This window comes from Misgurnus anguillicaudatus, chromosome 14 (assembly GCF_027580225.2).
Source record: "Misgurnus anguillicaudatus chromosome 14, ASM2758022v2, whole genome shotgun sequence".
In the NCBI taxonomy this organism is placed as follows: domain Eukaryota; kingdom Metazoa; phylum Chordata; class Actinopteri; order Cypriniformes; family Cobitidae; genus Misgurnus; species Misgurnus anguillicaudatus.
Genome location: NC_073350.2, coordinates 13,877,393 through 13,899,961, shown reverse-complemented (window position 1 = coordinate 13,899,961; position 22,569 = coordinate 13,877,393). Strand labels below are relative to the sequence as shown.

General features: G+C 39.5%; 1 protein-coding gene across 1 annotated transcript in view; it reads left to right on the top strand.

The window, feature by feature from the left end:
• wdr18 (WD repeat domain 18) overlaps positions 1–22,569 on the top strand; it is a 76,379-nt gene that overhangs the window by 30,549 nt on the left and 23,261 nt on the right. Inside the window, exons 6-7 of the mRNA XM_073875914.1 lie at positions 8,230–8,294; positions 11,202–11,326. Coding sequence (XP_073732015.1) covers positions 8,230–8,294; positions 11,202–11,326 — 190 coding nt within the window. The remainder of the gene's footprint in view (positions 1–8,229; positions 8,295–11,201; positions 11,327–22,569) is intronic.

Below are 22,569 nucleotides of genomic sequence, written 5' to 3'. Positions count from 1 at the left end.
ATAATGTTTTTGACTCAAGCCCATGGTAGAGATTTTAAACTGTAAAATATGTTTGTTCTGACTTGGCATGTCATATTTTTTTTTAAATGATGAAACTCATGCTGCGTTCACACCAGCCGTGGTAGAGGCATTAAGCACACGTGATTTAAATGTTAAGTCAATGTGAAGACGCGTTGACGCGTGTCTGGAGTAGAGGCCGACCGATATGCGTTTTTTCGGGCCGATGCCGATACAGATATTAGGGAGTAAAAAAAGACCAATAACGATATATCGGCCGATATTCTTTATGTGTATATTATAGTTCAGTATATACTACAGTATATACTAAAGTACTGTACATAGAATACACTATATACTTTAACATAATATACTGTATATGAATAAATACAATGCAATGCAATGATCACTCACAAATGTGGTGATCACTCACAAATGTGGTGATCCAACACTTATATTGATGTGACAAAGATATGTACTATAGGCAAGAAGTTAACAATAAACTTTATTATCCAAAATTAGTTGGATATCAGTGCACTAAACAGTAAACTTGACTTATTATAAATAACTTTAAAACACAAAGAGAACAAAATACATAAAACTTGCATCATTTGCAGTTTTGACGAGAATAACGTTATAAAGAGAAACTTATGAAGTCATTGATTAATATTAGCTTTACAGTAAGTTGTGTACTTCACAAATTAGTTAGCCACTCACAGTTACGAAGACAATGCTTGACGGAGCACATACTAATGTACGCTATGTTTAATGTTGTGCACAACGTTTTTATAACACAAACCCAGGGTTCCGTGCAAACTTTAGACTTTTATAAAAATAAAGCGTCTTCGCTCCGCCTCTTTTATTTAGCAAGGGTGTAGAGTTGCGCGAGCTTATTGAATCAATTGCTCTGAAATGAGCGTGTTAACTAACAACACAAGCAGCAGTAATCTCAAATAGTGATATATAAGTGCACGGCTGCGCGTAGTTTAAACGTGTCATTTCTCCGTCTCGCGTCATTTCTCCCGCTTGCGTTTTAACTCGCAAGTCGACCAAGAGACGGATTAAAAACACCAAATGTAAGCGGGAATGCGTCTCTCTTGTCCATTTATAATCCAATCGACCAAAGCGCGTCTTAATACCAGGTGTAAAAATGTTGTGAAGAAGACACTGCGTGACTGCTTTCATGCCACCTGAACTGAGAGACTGACTGAAGGGAAGGGGGTGGGGGATGGGCTGGTGTCACTACAGTGAGTGATCTGGGTCGCCATTAGCAACCAGTATGGCGCACTCTGCTGGACAAACAAGTACTTACATCTTTCAAATGCATTTAATGTGTTCTGTAACAAACGTTCATATCGGCGCATATCTGCGGCTTATACGCCGATACAGATATATCTGCGACATGCTCATATCGGCCGATAAAATCGGCAAAACGATAAATCGGTCGGGCTCTAGTCTGGAGGTCTCGCGGCACGAATGAGGCGTTTAGCGCGGCAAACGCACGAGTTGAAAAATGTAAACTTTGGTGGAAAAACGCGCCACGATAACCAATCAGGAGCTTGCTTTACTAGTGACGTGATTAATTTTCACATGATGAATTTCCGCGTGATTGTCCCGATGACTAGAATTTCATGCGCGGCTTTTAAGTGCGAATTGTTCAGGCGGCAAACTAGGCGCGTTAGACGAGATTTTGACACCTCAAACTCGGCTGGTGTGAACCCACGGTTACAGTTTTCTAATAACAGGCAAACAAACAAATCTAAATTTACATTGACTTCCACAGAGGATTTTCCATTGTAACTTCTAGAGCTTTGCGCATCTAGGATCACTATGCCCAAAATTGCCTACTTTCATACTATACACTATATGATAATCGTTATACGAATTTACAGTATTTGAAAAACAGAAGGACAAAAAGGACTTGGGTGACCAACAGTAATACCTCTGGTTAGATTTTTAAGTGTGCATTCAGCGGAAACTTTTCTATTCCGTGAGGCCATGCGAGCCAAGTCGTCCCCAAATTTAAAACGATGAATATAATAAGAAAACTGGACATCTGTGAACTGGGTGACTCTCTAAGCGATTTAGGTACCAAGAAATTGTATTAAAGGAATAGTCTACTCATTTTCAATATTAAAATATGTTATTACCTTAACTAAGAATTGTTGATACATCCCTCTATCATCTGTGTGCGTGCACGTAAGCGCTGGAGCGCGCTGCGACGCTTCGATAGCATTTAGCTTAGCCCCATTCATTCAATGGTACCATTCAGAGATAAAGTTAGAAGTGACCAAACACATCAACGTTTTTCCTATTTAAGACGAGTAGTTATACGAGCAAGTTTGCTGGTACAAAATAAAACGTAGCGCTTTTCTAAGCGGATTTAAAAGATGAACTATATTGTATGGCGTAATAGCACTTTTGGGAGTACTTCGGCTCGGCGCAGTAACACCCTCCCTCTCCCATTATGAGAGTGAGAAGGGGAGCGAACTTTTCAGGTGAGTCGAAGTACTCCCAAAAGTGCTATTACGCCATAAAATATAGTTCCTCTTTTAAGTCCGCTTAGAAAAGTGCTACGTTTTATTTTGTACCACCAAACTTGCTCGTATAACTACTCGTCTTAAATAGGAAAAACGTTGATGTGTTTGGTCACTTCTAACTTTATCTCTGATTGGTACCATTGAATGAATGGGGCTAAGCTAAATGCTATCGAAGCGTCGCAGCGCGCTCCAGCGCTTACGTGCACGCACACAGATGATAGAGGGATGTATCAACAATTCTTAGATAAGGTAATAACATATTTTAATATTGAAAATGAGTAGACTATTCCTTTAAGGCTTAAGGCTCAGAAAACTTATTTTTGGCAGCATGTCAGCCTGAGTACAATATGTGTATTCAGGCCCTATGGTGCGGTTTCCTAGGGTTTAAGACTAGTCCTAGACTAATATACTGTAAATGTTAGATTGTCTAAACTAAAAACAAAATTTGAAAAAGAGCAACTTAGTAACTCATAAATTTGGCTTCCCTTGTGATGTCAGAAGGGGATAATACTGCCCCTTAATCGGCACTATCCAACCATGTCGCTGCCAGTTAGCGCAGAAAGAAAGAGAGAGAAAATAATTGACAGCACAATTGAGTTTCAACTACCATGCAGATCATTTGAGTAAATTAACCTAAAAAATCTTTTAAATTTGACCCAATAATTTGTTAAAACATCCCATCATTTACCCCAAAGGACTCAATTTACAAGAAAATGTACAGCATATCAGCAACATGTCTTATAAATTAGCCATTAAGAGATTCCCTATGCTGATCTTTAAACAATTCAATCACTATTAAGTTAGATTGCAATTGATTTATTGCTGGTAACATACATTATTTTATTAAACTATATATACAATAAGTTATATCCGTGTTATCCACTTAGCATATAGCTGAGCACCTGAAGACCTTTATTCTCATCTATCTTTCTGTCTCTCATCTCTGCATTGTCTAATGACCCTGCGCATTCTCAAGGTTCTGAGTGAGTGAGTGATATGTATTTATGTTCGACTTCACGCGAGGCTGCATTGACATCGGAGGATAAAGCGCATGGTGACCAAGACGATTGACGTGTCATGCAAATGAGCAATAAAAACCCAGTTGCGCATTCTGTTTTTGTCGCAGCTGTCCCGCAACTTACAAGCATAAAGCCTACATACCATAGGATTGAATAGAAACACGTAATTCACTTGGCGTCAGCGCACAAGCACCAGCGGGCACACTTTTGTACCATTTCAAGGGTGTTAGAACCTTTAGAAAAACAAAAAAACTTCAAGTGATTATGCTTATAATCACTTGACAATCTTCAAAATTCAGTGTGCAATTCTGCAGTTATGTGTATAATTGTCTGCATACTCATAGTTTAAAATGTTTGCTTTTCAAGCCTCAGTGATTTTATAGCCTTTTGTGAATTAGTGCATGGTTTGTCCTTGACGGTAAAGCTGTCTATTGCTTTTGCGAAAATCCTCCAGTTACTGTAAGATCTTTGCTTACCCTGCATGCCCTGCACTTGGGTTCTTAACAGCAGGGGTTCGGTGATGTTGAGATACAGCATTGCACCTTAGGAATATTGGGAGACTTATACTATCACAAAAAGATTGCAAGTAGTCAATAAAGAAGGCAACATTTTAAACGCCAAGGGCATTTATATGTTTTTACAGGATGGTTAGTGTAAATTCAGGTTGTAAATTGCATCTTGTAGAATTTGTGTAGATGTCTGTGAGCATTGGTGTATAAACTCTGAGCAACATAAACATGACTGTATGTATGTGAGAGTATATGTGTATGTTTTAACTCACCCTATCCAATAACATTCATCATCATTCCGAAACATTAATCAAGGCATTAATGAGCTGCTAATGACACGTTGAGAAGATTTTTAGCCTTGCTTTTTTGTTTGGCTGTGCGTCTGGAATCTCTATAGCCTTATTAGTCTGCAGGCTTTCCTGATTTATTTATTTTTCACGTCTCTTAAACCCATCAAGCTGTTCAAAGGCTAGATTTAAATCTCTTTGACTTCTGAGCCTGGTCTTTACATTCTTCATTTTGCTGCACTGTTTTGAATGTTGATTTCACAGTAAGATTCATTGGTGGAATATAGGAAGCGCCAGGTGCTTTGGAATTAACATCCTGTCTTCATTCCAAAACACCGACCTCAATCTTTAAGCTTTGATTGGTTGAGACAATTCCCTTTAAACAAGATTTAACCACTTGGCAACAAAGTGCAATACACGATTCATTCTCATCCGCTGTGTTCAGTAATTAAATTTTATGTCAAAAATTTATTATTTTACTTGGAGCATCAAAGCTTCACTGTTTCAATTAAAAATAGTTTATATTCCATTTTATAAGGCTGTTCAATTCTGTCAATTTGTTAGTCAAAATAGCGGCATCTAGCATTGAGATTGCAAATTGGAAGCAACGGCTCAGTAGTAGAAACATGACGGATATTCCATGTAAAGGGATTCATAGTGTATGCAGACAAAAACGTCTCATTCGAAGGTAATAAAAACAATACTGTACAGTTCATTATGTAAGGTCTTTATACATCACTGAAAATGTAGATATTTATACTACGGGGCTGTTGAATGCTTTATTCGTATTTGTTGAGAAATGGTCCACGGGTATTAGTGATGCGGGGTCTGCGTTTTTTCCAACCCGCGGGCCCCGCTTTTATGAAACATTTGACCTGCCCTGCACCACTGTTTCTATTTTTACAACCCGCCCATCACCCGCGACCATTAAAATAGACATAGGCATTTGTAATGTAAATAAAAAGAGACGTTATTTCAGCCTAAAAGTGCTTGGAAACAACCATTAGATTACATCAGCCTGTAAACTGAGAAACAACATACAGTGAGGAAAATAAGTATTTGAACACCCTGCTATTTTGCAAGTTCTCCCACTTAGAAATCATGGAGGGGTCTGAAATTGTCATCGTAAGTGCAGAGACATAATCTAAAAAAATCCAGAAATCACCATATATGATTTTTTAACTATTTATTTGTATGATATAGCTGCAAATAAGTATTTGAACACCTGTCTATCAGCTAGAATTCTGACCCTCAAAGACCTGTTAGTCTGCCTTTAAAATGTCCACCTCCACTCCATTTATTATCCTAAATTAGATGCACCTGTTTGAGGACGTTAGCTGCATAAAGACACCTGTCCACCCCATACAGTAAGAATCCAACTACTAACATGGCCAAGACCAAAGAGCTGTCCAAAGACGCTAGAGACAAAATTGTACACCTCCACAAGGCTGGAAAGGGCTACGGGGAAATTGCCAAGCAGTTTGGTGAAAAAGGTCCACTGTTGGAGCAATTATTAGAAAATGGAAGAAGCTAAACCTGACTGTCAATCTCGCTCGGACTGGGGCTCCATGCAAGATCTCAGCTCGTGGGGTCTCAAAGATCCTAAGAAAGGCTAGAAATCAGCCCAGAACTACACGGGAGGAGCTGGTCAATGACCTGAAAAGAGCTGGGACCACCGTTTCCAAGGTTACTGTTGCCAATACACGAAGACGTCAAGGTTCATGGATGGCATGTAAGGTTCCCCTGCTTAAACCAGCACACTTCCAGGCCCATCTTAAGTTTGCAAATGACCATTTGGATGATCCAGAGGAGTCATGGGAGAAAGTCATGTGCTCAGATGAGACCAAAATAGAACTTTTTGATCATAATTCCACTAAACGTGTTTGAAGGATGAAGAATGATGAGTATCATCCCAAGAACACCATCCCTACTGTGAAGCATGGGGGTGGTAGCATCATGCTTTGGGGGTGTTTTTCTGCACATGGGACAGGGCGACTGCACTGTATTAAGGAGAGGATGACCGAGCCATGTATTGCGAGATTTTGGGGAACAACCTCCTTCCCTCAATTACAGCATTGAAGATGGGTCGAGGCTGGGTCTTCCAGCATGACAATGACCCAAAGCACACAGCCAGGATAACCAAGGAGTGGCTCTGTAAAAAGCATATCAAGGTTCTGGCGTTCAAGGTCTCCAGACCTAAACCCAATACAGAATCATTGGAGGGAGCTCAAACTCTGTGTTTCTCAGCGACAGGCCAGAAACCTGACTGATCTAGAGAAGATCTGTGTGGAGGAGTGGGCCAAAATTCCTCCTGCAGTGTGTGCAAACCTGGTGAAAAACTACAGGAAACGTTTGACCTCAACAAAGGCTACTGTACCAGATATTAACAATGACTTTCTCAGGTGTTCAAATACTTATTTGCAGCTGTATCATACAAATAAATAGTTAAAAAAATCATACATTTTGATTTCTGGATTTTTTTATAGATTATGTCTCTCACAGTGGACATGCACCTACAGTGACAATTTCAGACCCCACCATGATTTCTAAGTGGGAGAACTTGCAAAATAGCAGGGTGTTCAAATACTTATTTTCCTCACTTTATACGCAAATTAACCATATCAACCAGCATGCTCATAATAATATAGAGATAGGATAATGATAAACATTTTTAACATTTTACAAAGCAGCGTTTGTATTATCTATTCACAAATTCCCTACCCTAATTTCTCCTGCAGATCGTCTTTCATCTTTTATTTCTCCGTTTGTTTTGTTGTTGTGGCTGGCAGCGGGAGCTACTTGATGCTTCCGTGACGCCAAAGGTTTGGGAATATCAAGTTACGTTGCGGAAGTTACGTTGCGGAAGTTACATTGCCACGTAGGCCTACGTAATTTAATCTTATCAAAGAACCTAATAAAATATGAAAATATACAGTGCCTTGCGAAAGTATTCGGCCCCCTTGAACTTTTCAACCTTTTGCCACATTTCAGGCTTCAAACATAAAGATATAACTTTTGTGAAGAATCAACAACAAGTGGGACACAATCATGAAGTGGAACGAAATTTATTGGATATTTCAAACTTTTTTAACAAATAAAAAACTGCAAAATTGGGCGTGCAAAATTATTCAGCCCTCTTAAGTTAATACTTTGGAGCGCCACCTTTTGCTGCGATTACAGCTGTAAGTTGCTTGGGGTATGTCTCTATCAGTTTTGCACATTGAGAGACTGAAATTTTTGCCCATTTATTTTTCGATAAGCGCACACCTGACCTGTCAGATACTAATATAGCTGACAAATTTTACATAAATCCAAACACTAAAATGGCTAGTCTTTAAAACCCATTAGGGTTCCTGAGAACCCATTCCTTAAAAATGCTAATTCTCTTCTGGGTTTCTTCTGGGCTATTATGTTAATTACATTTTCTCAAAAATGTTTCCTCTATTTCCGAACCAATGTGGCGTCCGGCCGTATTAATTGTGTGATTATGATTATGGAAGATTCTTCCAAAGCAGCCAGACATCTCTTCCCGGCCTAAACTCTTCCTGTCATATATTATTGATGGTCAAGGCTTTAAAGAGGTGATGTAATGATTTGAGTCAGCAGTGGTCCAGTCCAGGCCACCATACGTCTTCAACATCCTCTTCCTTAATTAATGCCATTAAGTCAATCGATCAGTGCGTTTAGGAAAGACAGACAAACAGACCTAAATCCCCTGTTACCTAATGGAAGCTGCTGGAAGGAACATGATTATGTGTGTGTACCTGGACTGTATGCTGATTTTCTCGGTGGGAACAAATTCATAGCGGTTGGGCTTTTTTTGTCTGCATTGTTGTAAATGTTTTTCTCTCATCTTTGTTTTGCTTTTGCTTGGCAGAGTTTAAGCCGGGAGAAAACCTTCCAGTCGGACAACGATGGCAATCAGGTCTTCAAAGGACACAGGTGAGAATGTCTGCGCTTTGGTGTGCCCCATGTGTCTGTCCCTACAGGAAAAGTCTCGCATCTGTGAGCTGGAGCCCAAAGTTCGGTCAATGAAAGGGAAAAAGTTTTTGGCGTCTGCGCTTGAACTCATCGGCTCTCATTTGGATTAAATTCCTTCACTCTGAGCTTTGTGCAATAACTCGGCCTGTGAGCCAATGCAGGCAGGCGGTGTAATCGCAGCCTCCATTTGCTGCGCTGTTGGAGGCTGCCAAGATGAGCACCTGTGCTAAGTTTTCAGGTAGTACACAGCGAGGATTGTGGAATTGGTGGTGGTGGTGGTTGTTGTTGACAGGAGGCTGTAATTTGGCATTGTACTCTGTATCTTTTAGAAACACATGTTCACTTCAGAGTATCTCTTGTATGAGAGTGTTAGTGATTTGTTAGTGGCCTGTTTTTAAACAGCAGATGACAAATAAATATGACCATGATCTTATTTTTACATAGGTGTTCATAAGAAGTGTTTTAGGAACAGTTTTTCAAAATTGGTTATCATCTTTTAGCATGCAACAGATTTACAGTACAATCTTAACATACACAAAAGTACAATAAAAAAGGTAAAAATACATAAACCGCTTTGCATTAAAGTATCTACCAAATGCATAAATGTAAATAAAATTATAGGGGAGAGAGAGGGGGCTGCATTTAAACCTTATATCCCATTTAAATACCTGGGGTCAGCATCTTTATGTCCAGGGCTTTAGACTGCAACCATTTCTTGAGAATGCGCAAGTTAAAATTTGAATTGGTTGCATTTGTGCAAGTGCATCCTTTAATCACTGCATTGCCATAGTGAAGTGAAGGAATTCTGTATTGATGCAAAAAAACAAAAAAAATTGTAACTGTTTTACATATATAAACATAAAATATATCAAATATAAGAACAAACCCTCTATTAAAAAAAAAGGTTTTATCCTATCCTTATTTGTTCTCTTTTTATCATCACCTCAATATGGGTAGGTTTCTTCAAAAGTACCACATTTTTGAACACAACGCTGAGATAATTGCATTTTTTATTGCAATTAACGGGATTTTTGTTAGAGATCAGATTCAGAGTATTTACTTACTTTATGCATAATAAGTCTTTGGCAGGGTAGTGTTTTCTATTAACTCTTTCCCCGCCAGCGTTTTTAAAAAAAGTTTCCAGTTTCCCATACATTGATTTATCAACACTGGCTGCCACAAATAGATTTTTCATGATTCTCATTTACATTTCTATTTTTTCTATTTAAAACGGCTTAATTCATTGTAGCGAGCGCTCAGCCCCCCTCCCTCCCCTCTTTCTCATGTTGCGTGCAGCCCAGTAACAGTGAAAAGTATTTTAACTCCGCGTTCCGCCATGTACTTTCTTTTTCGCGTAAACATCGACAGTCACGGATATTACTGATAGAGAAGAAGGCTGATCGAGTTTATCATGACTTACCGAAAGGTTAGCAGTAGTGTTTCCCACACATACCCGTTCTCTCGGTGCGCGCTCTCTACCTACCTATGATGCGGTATGCCCGCGCACGTTCTGTAGTCTCTGTGTAACAGCAACAGTATGTTCTCTTGATATTTCTGAATTTGCACCAAATTGTCTGCGCTATACGCGCTATACAATAAAACTATCAAACTCGTATTTAAAATAAAAAAGCGCTCATAAGGCAACAACACTGAGAAAAGCAACATCACTGCCTTAATGTAAATGTATGGTGATTTTGTCAGACGATGTCGCGTTTTTAGCAACAGTTAAAGAGACAGCTGGTTGGATTAAACAAGGAGTTAATGGGTCAAGGGTCATTACTGGGTTGTGTTTAGTCACTATTTTATAGACTACAGAACAATTAATATGTAAAAATAGTATTCAGTTGTGTTTAAATGCAATATTAAGTGACAGATCAAAGAGTAAAACACGACGCAATGACGTCACATATATGCTAATCGGCGTGTGACGTCGGACTTTGAAGAGAGATCAGATTAAGAGCGATGATCAAAACATACACGGAGTTTGAACTGTTTGCCATTAGGGAATATTTCCGGGTTTTATAAGTTGTGTAAGAGCACCACCTGGTGGATAATAGCGGAAATACGGATTGCCGTAAAAACTCGTCATTGGCAGGGAAGCATTTTCTCTTAATTGATGAGATAACTCGGAAAAGAGTTAATAAAGATAACTCGTCAATGTTGGGGAAAGAGTTAAAAACGTTGCTCTTGAGAAAAATGTAAAGTCCCGGTAAAGTCAATCTTAAAAAAAATTCTATACACATTATAAATGTAATAACAATGTATTGCTAAAACACGCCAAAAAGACAAAACTATGTAGTACTGAATTGCATAGTTAGATCATTAAACAGTTTTTTTTAACCATTTTTAAGTTCAGGATTATTTGGGCAGTTTTAAAACAAGGGCTCAATAACGCACTTGAGCCACCGTGCATGCCCCCACCCCTAACACAATCAAGAGTATCCATTCTGGTTGCAGCAGTTTTTCAAAGTTAAGCGAGATGGCAGCTTTTTTGCAAGTGGGCGTGGTTAAAGTGCTGACTGCAGACACGCCCCCACCGCTTGAGAGGAGAGAATTATTAAAGATTTATATAACTATTTTTACCTGCTCTTTTTCCATCATTCAAATTTGGTTGGGTGGTTATGAACACATTTATTCAGAACATATCTGACTTCACAGGGACTTTAAACATTTGTCTTTTAAACCAAAAAGATGGTAGTGGACCAGTAAAAAAAGTTTGACTGCTGCACTGATGTTTTACTGCACAAAGTACCAAGTACTTTACAAAGTAACGCGATTCCCAGTAGGTTTTCCCACTGAAGCCAGTTTAGATCTACACATGAGCTCTGCATTCACCACCATAATAATATTTTGTTTCCTCTTGGACAGAAATCTGGTGACATGTCTGTCTGTATCTATGGACGGCACGCTCCTTCTGTCCGGCTCCAATGACGAGACTGTCAGGATGTGGGACGTTCAAAGCAAGCAGTGCATTCGGTCCATCAACCACAAAGGTGAGCATCACGCTTTCTCTTTCTCTCTCCTTCTATCTCTCTTTCTCTCTGCTTGATTTCCTTGTCTACAGAATAAATCTGCTCCTACGTACCATCACCCTCTTTTGTCCCAGCATCCATCACAGTGCTTAGCCAGGCTTGCTGACTCTTCTGGTCCCTGGCAGCTGACCAGTCTGCTTGTCAACCACTCGGGGCTGACGTGCCATTAGACACCTGCGTCTTTTCCAGTTTAGGCGTCAGATTCGGTGGCGGTTGAGGCCGGGCAGTAGCAACGAGTGAATGATGAGATTGTGCAGCGATAGTGACACAGCAGGCACTGTTGTGGTTCTGATCCGTGAACATGTTTTGTCAGCTCCGCACAAATCTGACAGAAATTCCCCCTCTGTTGAACAATGTTATTTTCCTGTCTGGGTTTCTTGGGTTGGATTTTTCCTTAGCCTTATCTTTCTGTCAAATTCAATTCAAAGAGAATACACAACAAGTATTATTTTCCACCTGTGTAAACGTAACGCAATTCTGTCATGAAATTAAAGTAGTCTTGCCATTATAAAACTCCATAATTAATTGGAAAAGCAAGGACATTTACTAAAATAATGTGTTTGTCTGAAAGTTGATGGACATGTGTATCGTGCATTGCTTAAGGTTGAGTAAATCATGGGGTATTTTTTATATTTGGCTGGAGTATTCATTTAAGCTCAAATTGTGTTAAAACATCTTTTCAGGTCGTTTGAGGTACTGTGTATGCGCACAAGTTGGCAAGCGCCTCACAAGCCCCTCCCCCAGAGATTAATCGGTCTTTATCGATTAATGATTGGTTTTTTTAATTGGAAGGTGGGATTTCTGTTGACAAAGCGTCCATATTAAGCATTGCATTCTCCTCTATTCATAGTAATAGCAGTGCTCAGTCTTGTTCTTTCCAATATCGTTGATGGTTTCCAATTTTGGTTCCATTCATCATGAAAGAAATCCACTGGGTTAATAAATGTCCTCTGAAGTAAATCAATAAGTTCATATAAAAAATATTATTCAAAAATTTTAAACGTTGGCTTCTGGGAAATGTTCATCTGCACATTTATGAGAGAATTGAGTTATGAAGTAAATGTCACCTTTTGACCTCTTGCATGTTTTATTAAAAAACTTGACGCCTCACAAAAAAATCAGGTATTCTTGGCGTATTTTACTGTAACAAAGGTACACAATACACTTGTAAGATATCAGAATTCGCATTGATCTTTACCTGAAAGACAATGTTTATACTTTGAAAAGTTTGAAAATTTAATATTTTTCTTACAAACCCATCGTAACACTTCAGAGACATTTATTAATCCACTAATGTTTGTGTGTGATGGATGGATGTGCTTTTAGGACCTTGAAAAGTTGGAGACCATCCAATGGCATTACAAAAACAAAGTCTGCATGTTATTTCAAATAACTCAACAGAAGAAAGTTAGTCATATACATCTGGAATGGCATGAGGATGAGTCAATGACGACAACATGTTTATTTATTTCTAAACTACTCCTTTAAAATTGTATATTTTATACATTTAACTTCGGCTCTGTAAATCTGTTTCCTAATATTGTATCAGTAACACACCTTTTACTGTATATTCCAAATATCCTTCAGCTCTTGAATGAACTAGTATGTAAACCTTGCCAGGTTTGATGGACTGCTTGAATTCGCTCTCATTTTTCTCCCGTGAGGTAAAAATCGCTAATTAGCTTCGTTCACTCTTCCGACATACAGATGAGCTTTGGTCGTCCTGGGTCCATGGGCAGGAGGATGAAAGAAATTTCGATTAATCCAAAGAACTGCGTCTACGATCCCACACATCTGTGTTATTCTCAATTTAGCTATCGAGCTGTCTTTAAACACAATTACTTCATTGGCTACACTTTTTATGCACTTGATAAATCATTTCGGTTGAGGTGAAAATCTATGACTAAATAACTTTGTAATTTATCAAATGGAGAGAGGTGGAGGGTAAGCGCTATAGCCACTTGAAAAATTACCCCGATGTATTGGTTTTCTTTCGCTATTGTTACCCTGCTAGTCAATAACGGCTACAGAACAACAAATGTCGGAGGCCTTTGAGTAGTTTAAACTGTCTGAAGCTTTTTAAAGGTCAATAAAGCCTCTTGAAGAAAATTAACACTGAATTATTGTGATAACCCTTAGCCTGTAGTTTAATATGTTGCTTTTCACTTTAGTATTGCTGTTTAAAGGAACAGAGAGAGAGAGAGAGGGTGAGAGACCGAGCGAGTGAGGTTGTGGGTTTGAAGCAGAATTTTGTTAGTGTGTTCTTAGATCGATGAGGTCTGAATTATGCTGTTGCATCTGAAGGTCTTTGATCACATACTTGCGGTAATTAAACATGTCTGAGAGGTTTAAAGGTTTTAGTTAATAACCAGTGCACTGCGTGTCAGCTCGACGGCCTGATTCTGAGAATCTTGTCTGTTGTTAGAGTTTTTTCTGAGAGAAATTTAAATGATGCTATGGCACTTCAAAAGATTTGTATATTTTATTCTACTTTATTTTTAACTCTTTTGCCGCCATTGACGAGTTATCTTGTCAATTAAGAGAAAACGCTTCCCTGCCAATGACAAGTATTTCCGGCTTTCCGCAATACCACTATACCATCCGCCAACTTCTAAAACCCGGAAGTATTGCCCTAGGACAAACAGCTGCATGTCCATGTCTGTTTGAGGTCTGTTTTGCTCAAAATTTGGTGTTTTTGAAGAAACCTACCAATATTTCAGAGGTGATAAAAAGAGAACTAGTGAAGGTAGGAGGAAATGTGTTTTTGTGTTTGAAAGCAGAGGGTCTGTTCTTTCATTTGATATATTGTATGTTTATTTTATAAAAACTATTTTCTGGGAGGCATTAAACTTTTGCGAAAAATCCTGGCGCTGGCTGACAACTTAAAAAAAACCTGCTGGCGGCGAAAAAGAGTTAATGAAGTTTCAGATGGCATTAAAGGGAAAGTTCACTCTAGAATGAAATTTTTGTTAAGACCTTTGTTCTAGGGATGTGTATGCATGTCATTTTTTTTTCATTTTGATTAATCCATAGGTCTGAAAAACGAGTACTCGATTAATTGGGGGCGGGGCAATCAAAGGGGTCAATGTGAAAATAAAATATTTCTTATAAAAAAACTCAAAACTTCATTTTGAAGAAGAAGACAAAATAATGAACACATACTAGATTATTAATGATTACATTTTTTTTAACAGAAACCTCTTAACAGGGATAGCTGATGAAGTGAAACTAAAGGGTTAATAAACACAAACTGAAGCGCTTTCTATATGACGCACTCTACATAATTTTAAGCCTTATATAACATAAATGTATTATACAATGTGCATATATTTGCACAAAATGCAAGACTTAAACTTAACTTAAGTTATGTACTGGACAGAAAGTTTAACTCCCGTTGTGTATGTGTACAATAACAGCGCGCTTTGAAAGACATCCAGTCAAAGCACAAGCTTCATAACATTAAGCAGCTTTAAGTGTTTTGCTATCATTTTAGCGATTAGCTGTGTGGTGTTGTCCTCTCACCTGTTCTCAGTCAAGATGTAATGTTAATGCTCATATCACTCTCCAGTATCTTGACATTTGATGTTTAAATATGAGATGATATGAGGGAACTTGTAACGGCACTGTACATTTTGCACCTGACTGACTTCATTTCCATTCTGCTGAAGTGAATCTGAAAATTACAGCATCCTTTTAAGACCATAGTGCTTCAGCGATGTGAGGTTTGTTTGGCTTCGCAGTGCTACGCGGATCAGCAGGGTTGCTGTGGCGCGAGTGTGCATAGAAAGCTTTTGATTCATGCATGGTAGTGATGTCATATGCCGGTCTGCGCAGATTACGTCGACGTCAAACATGCACGCAGTCGACGTAAGTTGTGCAGACCAGCATATGACATTACTTCCGTGCATGAATCAAAAGCTTTCTATTCACGCTCGTGCTGCGGCAACCCTGCTGATCCGCATAGCGCTGTGAAGCCAAACAAACCTCACATCACTGAGGCACTATGGTTTTAAAAAGTCAGTCAGGTGCAAAATGTACAGCGCCGTCACAAGTTCCCTCACAGGCACTTGTAATGCCAACCAAATATCCAGATGCACCATAACCACAAAAAATCTATAAATTGATCATTGATGCCACGTTCGAGTACTCGAGCAATCGGTTACTTGCGCCTATCCCTACTTTAAACAAAAAAGTACGATATTTTTGATGAAATCCAAGTGCTTTTACCACGGGGCAACCTTCTGGCCTGCTAGAACCTCTCCCGTCAGGTCCTCATACGGATTTCCGTCCTTAGACGTCCCGCCTCTTTGGCCATTTTTGTGAGTGACGTGCGATGAAGCCCTGCCAAGATGGCGACCGCAGGTTCTGCCAACTTTTGGCTTCAAAAATACTCTTCACAAATCTACATGTGACGTCACAGACACTGCCTGCAAGGGTTCAATCTTCATTTCATAAAGCAACAATAATACTGTATGTTTACGGGGCGGTCACACTATACTTTTTGTTTCATTGAATTCCATTCATTCATACACATGCGAATGAATCCAGAAACTCAAGCTTGTGTGAAGATATTTTATAAGGTTCCCAAAGTTCAAGTCTGTTGAACTCTGGCCTGCAATTCGTAGCCCATTGAGACATGTGACCAGTAGAAAACTGTTACGTCATGGCGTTACCTCTCTCTCTACTACAAAGCAGAGATGGACAAACGTAACATAAAAATGACTTATACCACATGTGTTGCGTATTTGAGCTCAAAAACTTCACCTGCATATTAGAGATACATTGAAATACACCAAGATCCTAACTTAGATAGTAGATTCAAGCAATTTTTGTTGCATGTGCCCTGAAAATGACAAGTCTTCTAGTCTTTCCCATCATTCCTGTGTTCATGAAAGTTTGTGGTAGAAGACTGCTCTCCAGGGTCTGTTGGCGATCAGGACGGGGTGCGAGCGTGACAGTAGAACACAAAGAGACGAGCCTCCAAGGAAAGCGGGCTCACTAAACTCACAAAGGCCGGAGAGGCGACCGACTCCCCACTAAAGGCTCTTGATCGTAGAGGCAATTAAACCCAGTTTCACGCCTCATTCCCAGACGCAACTGATCCTCTGCCCTGCCTTTTTATCTGTCTTCATTAAAGCCAGCAGCCGGACTGTCAAATGACAAGAAAAGAGGGCAACCCAAACAAGTTCCTTTGCCAAAACCAGCAGAACTGAACTCGCAGACGCTTTGTATTCAGAAAGCTAAAAGGGGCGTATTTGTTACGTCCAGCCTAGTTTTAAGTGGGTCGTGTTGAGATATAGTTTCCATGGAGATTCATATGGTCACTTTGAAAAGCTGAAGTAGATGAAACCGCCTTTGAAGACTTTTAATAATAAATTGTCTTTTGTCCCACAAGTCATGTCACTCAAAAGTCCATCACAAAGAGCTAAAAAAGGCCAAATCTACAATATAATGTAGAAATATTATTTTACCTTGATTATCTTATATCATTTCTTCCTTTTGTAATAGTTTGTAGTACATTTAAGTATAATCTGCTTTTGCCCCAGTGGCGTTTCGGTTAGGGTTCATAATATTTTTTGGTAATCATACGTTATTATTGTATGATTCATACGAATTCACCACCATATAGAATAGGTACGTTTTCGCGGTTTGGTGGTGTAGTGGTTAATGTGAAGGGCAGGTAAATGAAAGGCTGCTGGTTTGATAGAGAGCCCAGGAACTTTTAAAATTGCTCTCTTGAGCGAGGCACTTAACCTCAGGTTGATCCATGGGGATTTTCCCTGTAATGAGTTCATAGTCCTATTCTCTGGTGTTAGTCAAGGGTATGACTTCCGCCAGCCGAGGTTGTGTGAACCAGTGGTTCTCAAACTGGGGGTCCGCAAGATTGTGCTAGGGGGGGCCCATATTTTCATGATATTTTATAAAATACATAAATTTTTCATAAACATTGTATAATTCAATAAATTTAGTTTAATTCAAATTTTATGTTTTATGTCATAAATTTTCTTTGGGGGCACAAGGGGGGTCACCGCACACTAGAGGTCTTCTCGTCACGAACCCCACGTGCATAAATTATTTTTTTAAATGAAAGACCTGAGTCAGACAGAAAGAAAGCCCACTGGTCTCGCAACTAATTTGGCAAGCTGCTCTCCTCTCCAAACAGAGGAGAGGTTTGAAAAGGACATTGACGCACACACGCGAGAGAGTTCGGGTCTTCGGGTTTGTTCAGCAAAAACACATTGATTTTAAATTACTCGAGACCCGATGCAGCTTTATTATACCCGACCCATGTCTGAGGCACACGTGAAACTTTTAGACCCGAACCCGATCGGGTCTCGAGTCGGACCTCGGGTTTTCGGATCTAAGTGGACCTGTGAAGACCTCTACCGCACACAACGCAGGAAAAGTTTGAAAACCACTGATGTACTGTAGGGGTGTAACAATACATCGATATGGATCAATAAATCGATTTTATTTCTAACGATCCAATGCATCAATGCCACACGTAAAAAAGATTTGAGGTACCTTTATTTTGACCTCGCCACATCCTCATTCCTTGATGTAACGTCCATCTATGCATTTCCGCCAAATTGTGCATTTTTGTTTATTTTCATCTTCTACTGTCAGCAAGTGAATGCGATGCACCAACAAAGTGGTTGTAGCAGCGAAAACACAGCGAATGAGACAGAAGACGAGTGCGTGTTTAGCACTGCGGGTGATATTGTCCATGCAAAACGCAGTGTCCTCTCTCCTGACATGTTGATCGGTTGATTTCTTTTTTTTTTTAAGAAAAATCTCTCAAAACAGACCACTGCAGCACTTGTTTGACTGTTAGATCTGATGTTGTGTTAGAGATCAAATGTGTATTTATTTTTTATATTAATTTATTTTTCAATTTAATATTTTTTAAAACCACCTCAGCGACATTTGGCACATAATACTGAAAGACTTTGACTGTTGCCATCATAAGCTTGATTTTATGTGACATTTCCCCTCATTATTCATTTTTCTTTATTTAAAAAAGTGTTTTTTTGTTACTTTGTTGTTGTAAATGTTCCAATTGGGACAGAGATTGTGTTATTTTCAAATAATTAAATGTTCATGTTATACATTTTGGTTGCATTTGTAAGTAAAAATGTAACTGCTTAACTAGGCACATAATATAAAAATATATATAAATTAATTGAATTGGATCGAATTGTAATGAACTGTCCCGATTTACACCCCTAGTGTAAACCTTATTGTTTTGTATCTGATTTTTCTGTTTTGTTGAATGAATTAGTCCTCTATTAATCACTTCTTTCCAGCATTTTATTGAAGCTGTTTTTGAAATATTTGTATTAACTACAGTTAACTCCATGACACACAGCATAGCCACCACTTATCAGTAATGACATTGATTGTCCACTACTTGCATTGGTTATAATTCATTGTATTGATTCTTTGTTGCAACTCTAAGAAAGTTCATACGTTGTTGTCACGTAGGTCAGGTTTGTTGACCCCTGTGTTAATTACAAAGCAGTGGCTTTTAACTAATCTAGCTAAACCCATCTGACCTAAAGTCCGGAGCCGTCTGAAAATAATCAGTATTTACAGACCACTCAGTCGACCAAAAACCTATTCCCATCCTGTCTCTTCCTCTTTATCCCTTGGAGTATCCAATGGGATGTGCTTTTCAGATCTTATCAGGAACGGCGGAAAGAAATCGAGTTCATGTCTCTTGGCCGGGTGATTTTGCCATGTCATTTTCTCACGTCGCCAGCAAACACCTACTAGGGTTAGCAACAGACCCAACAAATAGGCAGAATTAGTGCATCAACTTTAAAGAATTGTACAATCTCCTCTTATCTCAGTTAAAAGTAAATGTGCACTCTGTACCTAATCCTAACCAATTGTCCCCACTCCCCTCCTGGTCTGCACTCGCACTACACATTAGGATCAGGACACAGTTTTGTCATTATGATGCAATTGTACCACATGGTGCAACTGCACCTCCAGCGACCCGAGTATGATTCCAAGCTCGGTCCTGTGCCGATCCCTTTCCCCACCTTGTTCTTTACTGTCAAAAAATCAATACCGTCCTTTCCAAAATAATAAAGGCATAAAAAGCTCAAAAATGTATTAAGAAAGTTCTACTCAAGTCTGATGCAGGAAGCTCAAAGTCTTTGGAAAGGAGACGTCTTGGTTCGTTTGGCAGAATTACAGCCACAAATTTTATATCAATTCCACCCCATTCCCTTTGGGGTGTCAACGTGCCAAGAGATTCTGCAGTGAGTTGGCATAGCACGCACCTTTTCGTGCTTCTCTCCGTCACTCCAAAACACTGCGCTACGTGACCCGGGACGGTTGCACACACAATTTATGAGCATGTGTCGGAGAAGCCTGCACCATTAGTGTAATTCCAGGAGTGGAGCCAGTTTCCCGTGAATCAGTTGCTATGATTAAGTGGGAGATAATAGCCAGCCCTGATTGCACACAACAAAGTATAAACTTGTTCCCCAAGGAAAGCCAGTTACAATTTACGACATTGTGGACTTTAATTTGGGGGCATTTATTGCCTTAAAACTGGTGATCTAGCTTGTTGTTTGCCTAGATCTAGATAGCAAGCAGTAGCCAGCATTTCAACGTCTAGGTGACCTAGACCCGATGTAGTCCGGCACTAAGTAACCCACTTCTGGCCAAAATGAACTTGAATTTGGTTATGTTGTTTTTGCCAAAATACAACCATGCGAGATGCATGATATAAGTCTCTCTGTAGTAGAATTGTGTCATAAGGGTGTCATGATTTTGATTTTAAATCGAAATCGATCCAAATTAAGGCACAACCTCGAACTTTGAATTAAAAAATGGGATCGTTGATGCTGCCACGCCCCCATGTCACGTACGGTCTGCTTGCCAAGCGGGGGAAAAAAAACTCTCAGAAGTGCCTTTTAAAAACATTGGTCCAGCGGAACGCGATTTATATTTTAAACACGAGGGATGTATTGCTACAACTCCTTGAAATGCATATCATAAACAGAATTACTACCTAGTGATTTGACTTCGGACAGTGCGCAGCTCTCTGCACGTGTGCGAGAGTTAGAGGCGCCAAGATGCAGCGGGTTATATTATAAACAAAAGGAATAGTTTGCCTCAGCTTGCATGAAACGCATAAAACTGAACAAATAGGTAAGGATTACTACTTTAGTTTATATTTAGACTTCGGACAGATGCGAGAACGTGCAGGTGAGACAGAGAGAAGCGCAGCTGCTTATGATGCGCTGGATTTATTTCAGATGTTAGGAGTCTAAGACGCGTGCATTAAGTGCAGGTGCGTGCAAGAAGGAATCCTCTCTCTACAAGCTCTCTCGCGTAAAGTGAAGCCCACGAACCCCCATGCGAGGAAAAGCATGCAATGTGCATGTTAATGTGAAACTATAATAATAATAATAATAATAAATAAATAATAATCGAATACTTAAGAATCGAAAATGTAATCGAATCAAGGATTTGGAGAATTGTGACACCCCATTGTATCAGTTAAAACTCAGATAATATGCAAATGAGTCCCCATCTCCCCTCTTTCGCACCATCTCGGACCATAGATATATATGTAAATAGATACTACATCGGCAGTTTCAGACACATAACTGCTAAGTTCGGTTTCACACAATGCATACGTGAACTACGTATCTGGCACTAATCTTGCAGCGCTGATGTTAACAGGTTACAGCGCTCACCCTGAATGTGTTTCAGCAACGAGTCTATGCAGCATCCATATATAATATCTATGACCCGAACTGCTGATCCACGCATTCTGTAATGATGCTATTGGTTACATTTTTGTGATGTTGGAAACCAAGGCGATTTTAAACCGTGTCTTATAGGGGCTGTTTACACTTGGTATTAAGATGTGTTTTCATCGATCGGATCACAAGTGGACGAGAGAGACACATTACGTTTACACCTGGTATTAAAATCCGTCTCTTTTGTCCACTTTCGACCGCTTCTGTGCTGAATACTATGAGGGGGTGGTCTGTGAGACGTGGGCGAGTCTCTCTGCTGTCATTCAAACCCGAGCGGGAGTAATTAGGAGTTTATATGGCTGCGAACTAATATTATGTCGGAGTGCACTGCTTGTTTAGCAAGTAAACATGCTGTACAGTGTTTTGTACATGAGTATGCAAGAGCTTTCTTTGAATTTTCAGCGCAATTGATGAAATAGGATCGCGCAACTTTCACACGCTTTCAAAACGAAACTACGGAGATCAGCCGCTTAGTTTTATCAATGAAAGGCTAAAAATAGCGCTGTTCACCGAATGTTCACGCCAGAAGTCAAAAAAGACGTAAAACTTGTGTTTAATACCTCAGATTAGATAAATGGGCGGAGAGAAGGCGGTCGCGTGTGGCTGTTCGAACGCATTCAACCACATGTGCGTTCCGCAACTACAAAGCGATCCGATCGAAAGTGGTTTCGACCACCTCTGGATGTGGTTGAAAGTGGTCGTAAGTGGACGAGCTCAAAACGTTTTGAACACCGTTTACACCTGGCATTAACGTCGTCCACTTGTGATCCGATCGACGAAAACACATGTTAATGCCAAGTGTAAACAGCCTCATAGACCCTTTTAAAACACACGTGATCAAATAGCCTGCGCGTGCATCTTGGCAACTGACGTGGCGTCGTTCCCCAGTGTGGGGGAATTCAGAATGTTGATCAAAACGGTTTCCCAGCATCAAAATGTCTGGTCGTTGCGTTTGGTTGCACTAATATAATATACCGGAAAATAGACCTTATATACCGGAAAATACGAGATATATTTATCTGGCCACTTTATATTTGGTCATTTGCTAATGTCTTCTATCCACTCCACTATAGTACACGGATCTGGTAGCTGTGTTGAAAAAGCTGATAGTCATTTTTTTAAACAACTTTCTCTGTCTGTTTTGCTTCACTGCTGATTCTTGACATAATTTCGTTGCCAAGATGCGCGCGCGCATACGTTGCCACCTGATCATTGTGTACAAACAGTAAAAGGGTCTATAGAGAAAATAATCAGCTATGGTGTTGAATGATAAATTTGCACATGGCTTGCCTTAAAACATATTAAATAAACCACAATAAAATCCTGATTTTCCCCACAGTTGGACTTTAAACAAAGTCAACAGTGATTACAAGATGTTTGGTTCTGGTTATTTATTTATTTTATTTCATTTATTTTTGG